A 15,811-nucleotide genomic window follows, 5' to 3' on the forward strand; every position below is an offset into this window, starting at 1 on the left:
TGGAGGTGGAGCAGGGAGCTCTGGAGTGGCTTGCACAGCTGAGGCTTATTTACCAAAAGGAGGCCAGGAGGAGAGCACAGAGGGAGGAGGGGACCATGCTTTCAGCGAGGTCACAGCAGTCTCGTGGCTCCTGCTGGGCTGATGGGACCGTGGTGACTGTACCCATCTGGCTGGCACAGCCATCCTGGGGCAGCAGCTCCCACACCTGTCAGTGGAGCAAACACCAAGAGGGAGGGAGGGACGGGGTCCCTCGGCCATCAGCTGTTTGGGATGATGCTACAAATACTGCAGGGACTGGGAGCAAAGGGCTGGTGCAGCTCTCTGCTCTGCACAGGTGTGCCAGCACATCGCTGGCTTCTCTGAGCCCCTGAGCTCAGGGGTTTGGAAAAAGGAAACGAGAAAGGGAAGCAGGAGGGAGGAGAGAAAAGTAAAGCAGGGAGAAAAAAAAAGGGGGAAAAAATGAAGGGAAAATGAGAAAATACCCTTGTTGACATGATGTCAGCAGGCAGAGTTTGGCATGGGTGGGCAGCATAGAAAAAAATCCTCAGTGACAAATGAAAGACAGCAGAGCTTCAACTGTGTGAGCATGAGGGTTGAAGGATGAAGGGAGAGCCCTTCATGCACTGCCAGCAGTGCCAAAAAGGAGAGAGAAGAGACCACTGCACCATAATGGAATGAGACAGCACTTGCTGGGGCTGTTCATCACATCCACGAGAGAGACAGGCCACTGCAAAGCAAACTGCCCTCTGGGCCTCCCCTCAGCAGCCCTTGGAGGTTCCAACTGGTCAGAAAAGGATGGGAAGAAGCACTACTGTAGGGTAGACAATGGCGTTAATAATTTGCTTTAACTACAGACCAGCCCTGCACTGGTCAGGCAGTTGGACTAGCTGATCCTCGTAGATCACTTCCAACTGAACTGCTCTGTTCTACACAACCCTGCAAGCCCCCCTGGACTGCCCGTGCCAAACACAGGCTCAGCCAGCAGCTGCTGGCACCTCCACAGCTCCCACATGCTGCTCCCCAGCACGACACAGCCACGTCAGCAGTGCCCAGGCACCAGCTCCTCCCAGCGCTGGCCGAACACGAGACATTCCAGAGGCGACAGGACTGTCCTCCCCTCCAGCACAGCTTGCCAAACGCCTTCTCTCCCCTCCCCAGCTCCCAGGATAAATCCACCCGGGCTGCTGAGCTCACATCTTCGTCACTGTGCTGAGAGATTCTCCATCCAGCCAGGCAGAGGTGGTGGGATCCACCCCGAGGTTTGGCACAAGGCTATGATCTCCATCTCCCCCCAGGAGCAGGGGAATCACGAGGCTCTCCAGCCCCCACAAAATCAGCTTCCCTCTCTGGCAGCTCTTTAAGGACACAGCTGAAGGTCACCCTACCTTTGCAAAGCACAGCACACATTCCTGCTGAACACCTCCCTCCTGTCCACCCCCATATTCTATTTGAAAAGCGAATTGCTCTCCTTATGGCTCCCCTATTCGTTTGCACGTCTCCCACAAAACAATTCCTACCCAGAGCCATTCTCTCCTCCTTCCTTTCTGCTGGCACAAATTGCAGTGGGAAAATATGTTGTTTGGCTTAAAAATTACAACAACAACAACAAAAAAAGTAGTCATCAGCTGAACAATATGAGCAATGTTTGGGTAAAAATGCGTTGCAATGGAGATGGGAAGCAGCAGCATTCATCCCAGCACAGCCAGGAGAGCTGCACCCTCCAGACACGCTGGGTGGGTATGGGGGGCTGGTCTGGGGACATGCCACAAGCAGGATCTCACCATCCCAAGAGGGATTCCACATCTCAGAGTCCCAGGCTTGGATCAGTACCATCACCCACAGCCCCTATTTGAGAGATGAACTATTTGTGAGCCCCCACCAGCTGCACCAAAACCCTTCTGACTATGCAACCTGTTCCCAGCCAGCAAAGCCAGGCAGTGATGGAAATACCCCTTAGATCTCAAAAAAAAAGCTTTCACATTTGCTGAGGTGTTTTAGTCTTCAGACATGGCCTTGAGGACCCCAGTGGAGCAGCTTCTCCCCAAACCAGGCTCAAACCTCGTGGTGCCATTGGGTGGTGGCAGAGCTGGACAGTCCTACAGCGTGGGTTTTACACCTTATTAAAACAGAACAGTGAGGTTTATGGTCTGCAAAGGTGCCAGCTTCCCTGAGCCTCAAAGTCTTTGGTGTCTGGCTTAAAGGTTCTTTTCCTGGAGCCACAACCATCCGTGCTCTCCTCACACAACACCTGCATGCCCACAGCTGCAGGAGGATGACTGGCAAGGCAACAGCAGCTTCTATCAGAGCTTCCCACACCAGGCATGGACTAAAACACATTTCTATAAAATACAGGTTTTTAAGCATCTGGTTTTCCCATTTCTCTCTTTGATTTCTGGCTGTCAGAAGGCAAGTTATTGATCCCTCAATATTAACAGTGGCCACAACACTCCCAGAGTTTCAGGGAGAGGAATAACTACGGAGCATCTCAAGAGCTGCTCGACTGAGCATTTTGCAACAAGACAAACTCAATCAAGGATTAAATAGAAAAAGTTTGGACACAATTAGACGCCAAGATCAGTGGGGTTTCTACCTCCTGCCCTGCATGGTCACGTGGAGGATGCAGCCCCCTCACCTCAGACACTTGCCCTTCTCAAAGACTCTCCTACCCTTTCACTGCCTACTTCCAGTATTTTTCACATCTGCTTTTTCTAGGCACAGGGCAGGGGACTCTCCTGGGAACCACTGACGTGGGCTCTAAAGGTCTGATACATCATCACGTTCCCAACACACCACGGGAACACCAGGAAAGTGCCAGTTTAATAACGTTATAATTGTTTCCTCCAAATCAACTCCCTGATATTCAGCAAGCTCATTTTGATGTTTCTGGATCAATATTTTAGAAATTTCTGTTCCACAAAGTATTTCAAGAAATTGACTTTCTGATCCTATTTTGGAACAAGCATAAATTTCACAATACTGGAAGTTTTCCACATGGTGGAAACCCTGATTTCTCACCAGCTCTAAATAATGGGTGTTTGTTGCTTTCCGAAGCATGAAATAACTAACGGTGTTTGTTCAGAGACTGGGATGTGGACTGATTTTCAACAGTGCCACCCTGAAGGTACTGAGCTCCACAAAGCACAGAGCTTTAGTAGCATAAAATTAGGTAATTACACTGATGCTGATGCGATGACAGGGGGAGAGATTTGTACAACAGCTTCGCACGTACTCAGAGGAAAACACATCTGGGGAGCCACATCCTGCCACAGAGCACGGGAATATGGCAAAGGCAGGAGGAACACTGGGAACTTCACCTCTCCATGTGCTTCTCCAGCCACCAAACCTCTCTCGAGCAGGAGAGCCTGTCCCCTTTGGTCCTCTGATCTCCAGCAGCCCATGTCAAGTGCCACATGCAGCCACTGTGTCCAAGAAACACAGGGAAGCTGCTGGTTGCATTCCACAACCTACTCAGGACATATATATATATCTGTTTTATTTAAATACATGTATATAAACATATCTCCATATATATACTTTCATTTAAATGTATATCTCTCTCTATATATGGATATATACAAAAAACATCAAAAGCAAGGATGACGGAGGATCTCCAAATAGCTCTTTGATGAAGTGGGGCTCTCACACAGCAACAGAAGGAGAGAGGAACCCAGGAGCATTTTGAAAACAGCCTTATATTCCATGTTGACTTTTTTTGTTTCTTCTCTCTCCTGGCCCTTTTTGTTGAGTTTTAAAATAGAGGCTGTATACATTTTTTTAGCACAGCTATTAATACATAGCTATTAATACACAGCTATTAATACATTAATAGATTATTATATACATTAATAAATCTGTCACTATAAAAATAGATCTTTATACGTAAAAGTCTGATTTCAATTGCAAATTGGAGGGGGAAGGAAGCAGAAGAAGAGATAAAGTTTTATTCAAGATGTCTCCTTTGAAGGAAACTGAACAAATGTACTTTCCTCCTTCATATATTCATGAGATGACTGCTTCCCTACCCTGTTCTCCACCACCCTCAGCTCCGGGCTCGGAGCCAGCGCAGCCCTTATCTGGTACGAGGCAGAGAAAAAAAAAGTCCTGATAGGATCAGAAGTTTTCAGTAGTTTAACAAATCTGGGGAACAGTCTCCATTGGGTTCTAATAAAGCTTTAGGAGCGTGACGGGAAAGGGGATGCTGGGAAAGGCTGGTGTGCAGTGGAGGGGGGATAGAGAACAGCATCCTGCAGTGGGGACAGGGACCCCAGGGCACCCCAAAACCCTTCTGGACATGCACTCACTCTTTGCTTTTCACCTTTATTGCAAGCTTTGCCATTTCCCCCATCAGCAGCAGAGAACATCTGCAGCTCCCAGGCTCACTGCAGCTGGGTGGGCAGGAGCTGGCAGGACCCCCATCCCCCTGGGAAGGGCTGGGCAGAGCTGGAGCCCACGGCAGCACCCACCCGGCACCGGCTGCCCTGACCCTTTTTCATCCTCTCTCCAGTCACGGCGCTCAGTCACTTCCCAGCTAATTGCCTGCACTCATGTGTGCAAACTCACCGTTTACCGGGAAATGTCACGGAATGTTAATTTCATTCGGAATGCGCGTCCATGTTTTTATGATGGGAAATGAATAAGCATTGTATTAATAGCATAATTTCCAACTCCATCCGCAGCCGTGGCCCCGCAGATGGAGGCTGTGAGTTACTCATCACCCTGCACCTTCCCTGCCTCTCCAGCTCCCTCCTTTCCCTCCCCCCTACTCCCCCCACTTCTCCTGTTGGTAATTAAGATAATGCAATGTAATTACAAACATATTAGGAAAGATCAAACGCTGAAGAGCCGCGGTCCGACAGTCCCGCCTCTGCCTCACACCTCTGCCTGGAGAGCACCTCCCGAAAACTGATGGGTCCCTGCACTCCTGGGGCTGCTCCAGCTGCTCCTTCCCAGGGGCTGTTTCTGGCCAGGAAACCCTCAGCTCTTCAACGGGGCAAAGGCTTTCCAGCACACCCCTCCCCTAACATGTACAGGGCATTTATTTCTTTATCCCATTTGTCCTGCAAGGAGAAACCTTTGGTGGTGAGGTGCTGGCCCATCTCCCCCCAGCCCAGCACTGAGGAGGTCCAGTCCAACAGAGACTCTATTTCCCATTTTTTCAGCTCCAATAAGCCCCTTAACTTAGGGGTTTTATGAGACATCATAACTTTTTTGCTTAGGCAGCCAGCAGAGAGGATGAGGGAAGACGGGCAGACCCTCAGTATCGGCTAATGCTCCTCAAGTTATCAAATAATTGAAAAGTTAAATAAGAACCCTCTGGAGGAAGCTTCCCGATTTGGTGCTAATGGGCACACGGAGCAGTCGGGGCTAATGTTGCGTGGAGGAGAGACACTGGCTCGAGAGCACAATGCTGACCTCCAGCTCCCTCCCTCCACCACACAGCTCCTGCAGCTCTGCAGAGCCAGAGGAGACGCTGCCCCATGGAGCCAGCTGGGGCAGGGACTCGCTGAGGGCAGGAAAAAGTCCCATCCCCATCTGTCTGAGGAGCCACTGCTGGGGGATGAACCTGGAGGCAGCAGCACTTAGTCAAGTGAGTGTGAGCAAGTGCCAGCACCCCAAAGGATGGACGTGGGCAGGACAGGGCTCCAGGAACAGCCACAGCTGGCCAGTATGGATGGGAAATGTAGCACAGTGGCCCCTGGCCAGTCTCCACCACTCCCCAGCTCTGTGCTCAGCAGCATGGTGCAGAATTAACTTTTTAGTTAGAAAATACACTTCCTCTGCCCAGCGGACAAGGTGACATTTTTCACAGTACTGACAATGCTGTGCCACGTGCCAGGATGAATGAGGGAGAGGTGCCAGCCCAGAGGAGAAGGGCAAACCACCAAAATCGCTCAAGGTGGCCAGGAGCTTCAGCTACAAAAGCAGCAAAAGTTGGTCCAAAAGGACCAACAACCTCCCGTACTGGGCAGCACATGGGTGGAGACAGCAGGCAGGAGAGAATGAGCTGAGAGCTGGTTTGTTGGCTCAGGAGAACTTTTGGGAACACCTAGAAAGCCCAGGATATCAAAACCAAACCTATTCCAATCCACGCAGGTAAAGAAGTGAGGCTGAGCAGTGCCACACTCACAGGACCCAGTGGGAGAGTCGCGGCAAACGCCGTAACTCAGCGGGGCCGTCAGAAAGGATTGATTTGAAGCACCTTGTTAATAAGTTTCCTCTCCCACTGGTCCTTCAGGGAGGTCAGTGCCTAATGATAAATGGGGCTGGAAGGTGCCTGCAGACCCAGTATCAGCACAGGTGCCCAGGCTCAATCCATCTTCCTTAGGAGCCAGCTGACAAAACCGTCTCGGTGCCGTAGCCAGGTAAAACACAACCGATGGGAAGAGGACACGCAAACAGAGAGAAGAGGTGATGCTGCAGCTGCCCTCCCTGCTCCCTTCCCCATAAAACCCACAAGTCTGGGATGGAATGATGGGCAAAAATCTCCACATGCCAACTGGTGGAGCCACAATGCCACTAAAAGCCAAGGAGAAAAAGGGCTGAGTGCTGTGGTTGAAGACAAACCCATCACTCGCTCAGGTGACAGGATCCAGAGCAGCCTGAGCCCCACATCCCAAGGGCTGATGCTAACCAGCATCTGTGTACTTCCAGTAGGAATGGGGAACATTGTGGGGTTGTTCTCCTTCATCCCACATCCTCTTCTGATCAGTCTGACTTCAGAAACCAGTGGCAGGTTTTCACTCCATGCTGGTTCCATGGAAGCACCATCCCTGGAAGTGTCCAAGGCCAGGTTGGATGGAGCTTGGAGCAACCTGGTCTAATGGAAGATGCCCCTGCCCATGGCAGGGGGTTGGAACCAGATGGCCTTTTAGGTTTCTTTCAACCCAAACCCTTCCAGGATTCTGTGACAGCCCCGGTCAGAGCTGAAGCTCTCCCAGGACCTCTGCATTGCACACAAGATGCAACCCAGCTGAGAAACTCAGGAGAGACAAGGACACCTGAGATCCCCCAAGGCAAGTAAACAACCATCATATTATTTTTTTAGGTTTTCCATCAGGGGAAGGAAAAAAAAAAGGATTAAAAAAAAAAGAGTCATCTTGAAGCTAATCTTGGTCAACACAACTGTCCCACAGCCCAGCTACACTTTTAAATAATGTAGTGCTTTATCAAACATTCATAGTGATGCACAAAGTGATGAACAATATGTGCCTGGCATTTATATAAATATAGTTCCTGATGGCTTATTTTCCTTGGACAGCCAACACTTCACAGCTTATCTTCTGAGAGCTTGTGATTTTGCCTGGATGGAAAACACTTTGGACACCTGGGGAATCAGGACTACTGCACATGAAACTGCCATGACATCCCCACTGGGCATCTGCAGCCCCACAAAACTCCACAAAATTCCTCATTCAAGAGCTGCTGCTGACTTGAGGGGCCAGAAGTCACCCAGCTGTGGCTGGAAGTGGGGGCAACCAAGGGTATTTCTTCAACTTGGGATGTTGTGGAGTATCAGGGTGAGACCAGTCCAAGCCTTGCAAAGCAGGAGGACTTCACAAATCCAGCACCTCTTCAGGATGCTCAGCAAAATGCTGGTATAATAAACCACCCTGTTTCTATCTCAGTCCCTATGGCACCATTCAAAGCCACTCTTCCAGCTGCTTCTTCCCTCCTCTGTCTCATTAAATTAATGAGCAGGTTGTAGCAAAGAGAGGGGAGAAAAACATTAAAACTTATCAGGAGCCCACCCCAGCAGCCTCTTCTCCACAGCAACAGTTGCCATGAGCCAGGAAGAGCCCTGGCTGACCCTAGGTGTTCAAACTTTAATTAGTCATTAAGCATGGGCCACAAAACCCATGAGCCAGGGGCTGCAGGACCAGAGGAAAGCCCCAAACCCCAGGAGCTTCCCTGCCCCTTCTGAGCTATCCTTAGAGGCAGGGGTGTGTTGGATATGGCTCTTGTGGGAGAGATGTCCTGAGTGTGCTCCCACACATCTGTGATGCTGCTTTGAGCCACTTTCTTGGGGGTCTAAGGGAGGGGGACCGTGTCCCACAGCCCCACCATTCCCTCCCCCCACACTGGGGAGGACAACCCAGATTTGGGGTGGAGGTAACCATTTCCATGGGATGAACAAAACAAACCTAAAACTCCAGCCTGGCACCTCTCCATTGAGATCTCCAAAGACAGTTAATACATTAATATATTAATTATGACTGTGTTTATCTCTGCAAAGCACAGCTTTTCCCTGGCAGGTCAGGACATTTTCAAATCCACCCTGAAGCCTGAGCTGGCATCACCACAGAACCAAAGACCCAATGGCATGGCTGGTGAAACCTCTGTAACTGGGGCCCTCACTCCCTTCATTAATGCATTCAATTCAGTTACAATTGAATATGCTGGGCTTTAAAACAGCTTGAACATCTTCATTCACTAGAGACACTACCTAAGCATGTCTGGAAGTGCCTCTCTGAATTAGGAGCCAATTCCTGCCCTGTCGAGCCCCCAGCTTTTTTTTTTACTTCTTTAAAGCTGAAAGTTGCAGCTGCTTCTTTCAGACAGGACTAGAGGACTGCAAAAAAACCACTTTTCACTGGCAAGCTATGAGAATATACATTTTCAAAGGTCCCTATAAATTACAGAAGGAGTTGGCTGGGATTAGAGCTGGGAAAAGCTGATCACGTACAAAGAGGGTCACGATCCCATCAGGTCACTGGAGAGAAGAGCCCCAAGACACATCAGATGCTGGCCTGACGCAGTGTCCCATTTTAGCCTCCAGCCCCAGCAAACGTTAAGCCATCACTTTATTTATTAAAGGCTCAGAAAGCCTCTGGTTAATGCTGGGAATCAGGGTGGAACTGCAGCTGACTCCTCGAGCCAACAGCAGCAGCGACAGGGGCTCCCAGCCCCAGCACGGGCACCAGGGATGGCACACCTTGGCACAGCCATGAGCTCAGCCTGGCACCAGTGTCCCCTTGGGGGCACCAGGCTCATCTCAAGGACATCATTATCAAGCCAAACATCCTGTTCCTGTTGCCTAAGTGCTCTCCCTTCTCCAGCGTGGAGAGCAGCACCATCACCTCCTGTCCATTGTGAGGGTGTCGCCCCCAACTCACACCCATTTCCAAATCTCCTCTCCAAGACACTGCAGAGCTCAGGTATTTGCAATGAATGGCATCTCTAGGGAACAGCTTGACTTCCTGTCCTCCTCTTGCACAGCTCAGCTCCCAAAATGCCCTTTCCACAGTCCCAACATCCTGCCCTCCAGCCACAGCACTGCCTTACTTCTCCCCAGAGGAGTCTCCACTGGAAGAAAAAACAATTCTGAGATGCAGCCACCAGAACAGCTACTCCAGTGCTGGTGGGGGGCATAGGAAGCTCTCTCTGCCATCATCAGGACCCTTCCCTTGCTTTTTGCTGTTACCTCAAAGTCATTTGTCTTCCCTGCCTAAATCCCTTCTCCCACAGCTCTCCTGGGCTGCACCACCCAGAGCAGCTTGGCTGGGAGCCTGGGGGGACCACAAGTCCTGATATCAGCAGTTCTCAGTATTTCCTTATGCTGCCCTGCCTGCTGTCTGACTTGGCTCCCTCTCCAACCCCCAGATGAGGACTGGACCATTAAATGACATGGCCAGGGCTATCAGAGCAGCCAGTGGCAGAGTGGAGCTGGATCCACATCTCCAGGTGCACTCTAGGAGCCAGAGCATATTTCAGGAATGCTCAAAAGCATCTCACTACCACTGCTGAGAAAAGCATCCATGGATAAAGTAAGAGAAACTTCAGAGGTTTACCTGAGCCAACACAGCAGGGGAGAAGTAAGTCCAGGAGAGGAATTCAAGATGAGTGCCCAACCACACCTTTGATATGCCCATGGTATTAATCATTGGAACCATCAGTAATAAGTCCTGTCTCCTGTCTAGACTTGGAGGCCATACCCAGACTGCAGAGCCTGTGAAGCCAGCACAAAGGCCTGCTTGAAATGTCCTTTTTTCAAACATGAAAGAAACTGAGAAATAAAGATGGGTCCTTTGTTGCAGGAGTGGAATTGCAGACAGTCGATTTTCAAGTCTGATTTCTCCTCAGTTTTCACCAGGCAGAAGTTCTATTTCTTGCTGATCCTTAGGAGATTTGGTTTGGCAAAATCTCTCTGAGGAACTTGTGGGTAATCCCATACTGAGGTTCCTGGACTTTGCCTTTGTTCACCAACTCCATCACTGTGCATCCAGTGCATCCCAGACAGGGACACAGCAGTGCCACCTGCAATGGACTGGGGCCAAAGTCCCTCCAACAGGGCTTGATGGACAGAAGCAAAGGGCTCCTGCTGCTGTAGGATGAAGCTGTGTCTGTGAGGATGAGAGCTGTGTGTAGCAAAGGAGAAAAGCACGTGAGGAACTCCCAAAGGGATGGAGCTGGAGGCCATCTGCTTGGGAAGAGCAGGAGAGCAGAACTCATGAGGAGCATGGACTGGAAACTCCTCAGTGAAGTGAGGACAGTGAGGAGGTGACAACACCTGCACAAAGGTACCCAAATTCCCATAATCACCGAACCCCATGTACATACTGGGGCTGAGTTCAGAGAGGGAGGGTCTCCCCAGCAAAGACCAAGACCCCAGAAACTGCACCCCACACCAGCAGACACCTCTGGGCACCATGCACACCCACTGAGCACAAAACCCCAGAGACCTTTTAATTGCCAGGGAGAACCCAAACCCACGAGGAGACAGAGTAGTCCCTGCTCCATCCCAGCTCACGGGATCCTTCTGGATAATTAGGACAGCCTGGTTATCGCTTCCTGCCTCGCTCCATTTCATTTTATTATTAATAAAAAAAAAAGACTACTTTTCTACTTTTCTTCCTAAACTGCCTTGGATTTTTCTTCTGTCTAAATTCATCTGGGCTCTGTACAATGTCACCAGGTCAGCTTGTGCTCCTGCTGCAATTCTAATTTTGTCAGCTTTACATTTTCTAGGCAGTTGGGAGATTTTTCTTTCTTTGCTCTTTTTTTTTTCTTTTCCCCCCAAGTCAAAAATGATTTTGCATAACAGTAATAACGTTAATGGCCCTGCACAGTGCATCCAGATTACAACTGCAGCTAGGGAGAAATAAACATCTCATCTTTGCCCTGCTGTTTATCTCCCCACAGCAGAGCCTGGTATCAGGTCAGAACCTGTAATTTCATTAACTTTATCACTCAGACACGCTTGTTGCTAGATGTCATTATTCAGCACATCACTCCTGTGTTTTGTTTGTGCTGGGATTCACTTCAGATGCTCTGCCACCACACGGGAGCATCCCTCCCATCCACATCACTGCCTGAGCTGGGGAGGAAAGTTTGGCTTGCTGAGCCGTGATCTGCAGAACATTTGTGCTGCTCAGGCCTCCTGGGCAGGGACTGCATGGAGCAGAGCCATCCAGAGCAATTCCCTGCCTGATTCCCTGACTAGATAGATCCAGAAGTGGTGAATCAAAAAGCCCCACAGTCTTCCTCACAGAAAGAAAAACTGACCCAACAGGCAGCAAGCGTGGGGCGTGCAAATCCCCAGTGCTGGGAAGAGCAGAACCCAGCCCCTGCCATCAGCCAGTGCCCAGCGCAGGGGGAAGCTGCAGCACAGGCAGGTGCAGGGTGAGCAGAACTGCTCCATCTCCACTGGGTTTGCCATCCCTGGTAATTAACGCTGGGAAGTGACACTTGAAAGAGCCTCTGCTGACAGCCCCTGTGACGATCCCGTTCGGAGCCCGCTGACGAGTCCCCGCTGATGCCTTATCACAAGGCAGCTCAGCAAGAGCTGTGAGGAGAGCTTTTCCCCTGGGAGCTGGTGGATTCCCTGGCATGCAGGCACAGCTCCACAGCCATCCCCAGTGACCACAACGAAACCTGGCAGTGCCAGCTGGGCACCAAGGAAAGGCTGATCTCATCGTGGCACTACAGCCACACTCCAGCTGGGTGTCCCTTAATGCCTCCACCTTCAAGCCAGCTGCAAAGCCATGCCCAAGCTGAACTGGCCTCCAGCCCCTGGGGATCTCCAGGTGCCTGGTGTCTGCTCACACCAGCTGCAGCTTCTCCACCCCACATGCCCCGTCCCCACAGGAATCCGGCTGTGACTGCTGCTCATGTGCAGGCCAAAAGCACCGGGGAGCAGCCTGTCTGAGTCCCCACGTTTCCCCTGCGTGTGCCACCAGGTCAGAGTGGAAAGCCCACAGCACTTCTATTCATACCTGCAGTCTAGAAACCCTGGATCTGAACCACAGCCACCTCATCCTGGGCAGTGCAGGCTCTAAGCAGCTTCAGCAGGGAGGAGTAAGCAGCACAAACCATAGCTTGGCTCCTTGAGCAGAGCCTCATCCAAGAGGGAAAAGTGCCCATCTGGGAGGAAGCATACGGTGAACTGGCACAGTCTGGAAGGATCAGACTAGGCAAGGCACAAACCTGCCTCGATCCAAGGCACAAAGCCTGACAGCATCACAAGCAGAGCTTGTGGGAGCATTTGGGAACATCTCTCCCAGCTCAGGTATCCCACAGGCAGCTTCCAGCTTGGGGCAGGAGGTCCAGTCTGTGTAAGTTCATTATTGCCAGTTCCTGAAGCCCTTGGATAGTTTAATATTCTGCTCTAGATCTTGTTTGCTATTTTGTTTTGAAGAGCACTGAAATGCAGTTACTGCTGTCTTCCCCACTCACACAACTCTAAATAATTTATAGAAAAGCAAAACAAAGAAGAGAATATGAAAGAAGAAAGAAGGTAGCTCGGTTATGAGATATGAAGGCTTTCATTTGTTCATTCTCACTGAGCAGAGGGTTGAGGAAACATCTCTTAACCCCATGGGCTGGTAACAGCCAGACACACACCAGGAGATGCCAACAGGGATGCTCAGAGCAGCACTCGAGGATGGCAGATTGATCCCTGGGCACCTCTGAATCTGTTTGAGCAACAATACCCATCACAATCATCACAGCCAGGAGTATTTTGCTGGGGGAAAGAGAGGAAAGAGTAAAGAGCATTTTAAGGGTGGAAGATTATCAACCTCAGCCACCCCTTATGACCATCACAAGGGCAGGGAGCTGCTCTCCAGACACACTGCATCACCTAGGCTGTCCCTGGCTCCTCCATGGAGCCAAAAAGAGTCCCTGTCCCCATCCTTGCCACTGTGGCTGCTAGGTCTGTCTGGAAAGCCCACACAAGGAAGGAAGGATGGTTCAGCACCACCCCAAGATCCTTTCCCTGCACAGAGCAAGCCAGCACATCCCTTCCTCGCTCCTGCTGGAGTCACTCACAGCACTAATATGCTTTGCTTTTGTTTATTCAGATGCATTTTACTGTGCATTGCAGGTGAACAATATTAAATGGCTCATAATAACATTTCAATAAGCAGAGGTGGGTGTAGCAGCTTCTGACAGATTTTAGAAATGCAAGCAATCGAGTACGCGTTAGCCGAAATACCCTGGGGACCGCGCTGCTCCCCAGCAGAGCAGAGAGAGAAAAGCCACAAACCTTTCTTCTCGTAGTCGGGCTTCTCCTCCCCGCCCCGGCCCAGGCTCTCCAGCGTCCTTGTCACCTGGCTGCCAAACTCATCCTCCCTGGTGCTGGGCTCTGCCCGCCGCGGCGTCTCCTCCTCCTCCTCGTCCTCATAGTCGTCCAGGATGGGGGTCTCCCGGATGGGGACCCCGATGACGGAGTTGTGGGCCTGCAGGCGCGAGTTGCGGAAGCTCTCGCGGGCCTGGGGGCCCAGCAGCACCGAGGGGATGTAGTGGATCTCGTGGGTGGCCTCGGTGCTGGCGCTCTTCTGTGGGATGCGGCGGCGCTTGTGCCAGCGCCGCTGGGCGTACAGGGCCACCATGAACACCAGCAGCAGCAGCAGCAGCGCGATCAGCCCGCCCTGCAGAGAGAGCACACGGCACTGTCAGGAGCGCGCGGGGGGCGGGGAGGGGTGCAGGGTCATAGAATCACAGAATGATGGCTGGATGAGATCCCAAAGCCCGTCTCATTCCACCCCTCTGCCATGCGCAGGGACACAGAATCACAGAATCACTGGGTTGGAAGAGACCTTCAAGATCATCGAGTCCAACCCAGCCCCAACAGCTCAACTCAACCCTGGCACTCAGTGCCACATCCAGGCTTGGTTAAACACACCCAGGGATGGTGACTCCACCACCTCCTTGGGCAGCCATTCCAGAACTTTATCACCCTTTTGGAGAAAAACTTTTTCCTAATATCCAATCTGAATTTCCCTTGGTGCAGCTGGAGGCTGTGTCCTCTGCTTCTGTCAGTGCTGCCTGGAGAAAGAGCCCAACCCCAGCTGAGCACAGGCACCTTTCAGGAGCTGTGAGAGTGATGAGGGCACCCCTGAGTCTCCTTTTCTCCAGGCTGAGCACCCCCAGCTCCCTCAGCATTCCTCACAGGACTTGTGTTTCAAGCCCCTCTCCAGCCCCGTTGCCTCCTCTGGACGTGCTCGAGCATCACCAATGTCCTTCCCAAACTGAGGGGCCGGAGCTGGACACCATCCACTAGGGCAAGGCTGCTTCACACCCCATCCAAGCTCGAACACTTCCAGGGATGGTGCACCCACAACTTCCCTGGACAATCTGTTCCAGTGCTTCAGCTGGCTCTGAGTAAACCCCCAGAGCACCCTTCCATCAACAGCCCCTGAAACACACACAGGTGGATCCGTGGAACAGCCACCTCCCAGGTGTGAGGTCATGGGCAGGTAGATGAGGATGCCAGGGATGGTTTTCAGCTGGGAATAGCACAGTGAGAGCCCCAGCTCAACTCTGACCATTCTGCCAGGGACTTTGTTCTTTCCACCTCACTCCTTGGAACCCCCAGGCCCCCTACACATGAAGAGAAGGGGAATGGAGATGATCACAGCCCACCACTTGGGAGAAAAAACTCATTAAAACAACCCAACCATCACCCAGGAGCAATAAAGCCTTAGTAGAGACACATATTTCCCAAAAATGATGGTGCAACAACGGCCCCTCACAGGTGATGCTTCCAAGGCATGGTTACCCCAGCTCCAACATTTCTGGTCTGATTTCCCTGTGGTTTCAAGATCAATTGCAAAGCTGGGGCAAAGCACAACATATTCCAGACCCAGACCTTCTCTACTAAGCTCTTGTTTTTCCCCTCCTCCAAATTTTATTCAATACAGCTCTCAACAACATTAACATTAAAAATAAAAATCTTTAGAAAAAAAAAAAAAAACTTTCCAAATATCTATATGTACATGGAAGTAGCACATCCTCTCAAGGGAGCCTGGCTAGGGAGTACCACAGGGAGCCAGCCCTGCCTCTGGCTGCTCTGGAAGTTAAATTCATCCCTACACACACAAGAGCTGTGCCTGTGCCAGCTCCCAGCCTCTTAATCTCTGCAGCATCAGAGCAATTTTATCCCGTGGCAGACAAGCAAGGCAGGGCATGTAAATCAGGAGCAGCACGAGCGACCAGGGCTTTGCAGCATGACAGGAACAGCCAGGGCAGGGCAGGCGTTCCTTGGGCACCTGGGATGCCACGGCCCAGAGCTGCACTGAGCTCTACAGCAGAGCAGAGGCGTGGAAATGTTCCCTCTGCATTCCATACAGAGCACCTGCAGCACGGCCCTGACTCCTAAACAGGAGCAGCTGCAAGGAGGTGGCAGTGCAAAGTGCAGATGACAGGATGAGCTGCCTCAGAAGTTCCCTGCGCCACAACCTGCCCCAGGAGGGGCCCAGCCCAGCACGCCCCACATCAGGATCCCCTCCTCTCCTGCAAAATTTTCCTAAGAGATGCAGGACTCGGGTTTCAGGACACTGCTCAGCTTGAGTTGCCCAATCTGCACGATGTG

General features: G+C 51.3%; 1 protein-coding gene across 1 annotated transcript in view; it reads right to left on the reverse strand.

Moving 5' to 3' along the window:
• Positions 1-15,811, reverse strand: part of ASTN2 (astrotactin 2) — a 323,686-nt gene that overhangs the window by 228,455 nt on the left and 79,420 nt on the right. Inside the window, exon 3 of the mRNA XM_038156713.1 lies at positions 13,484-13,868. Coding sequence (XP_038012641.1) covers positions 13,484-13,868 — 385 coding nt within the window. The remainder of the gene's footprint in view (positions 1-13,483; positions 13,869-15,811) is intronic.

This window comes from Motacilla alba, chromosome 17 (genome assembly GCF_015832195.1).
Source record: "Motacilla alba alba isolate MOTALB_02 chromosome 17, Motacilla_alba_V1.0_pri, whole genome shotgun sequence".
Lineage (NCBI taxonomy): Eukaryota > Metazoa > Chordata > Aves > Passeriformes > Motacillidae > Motacilla > Motacilla alba.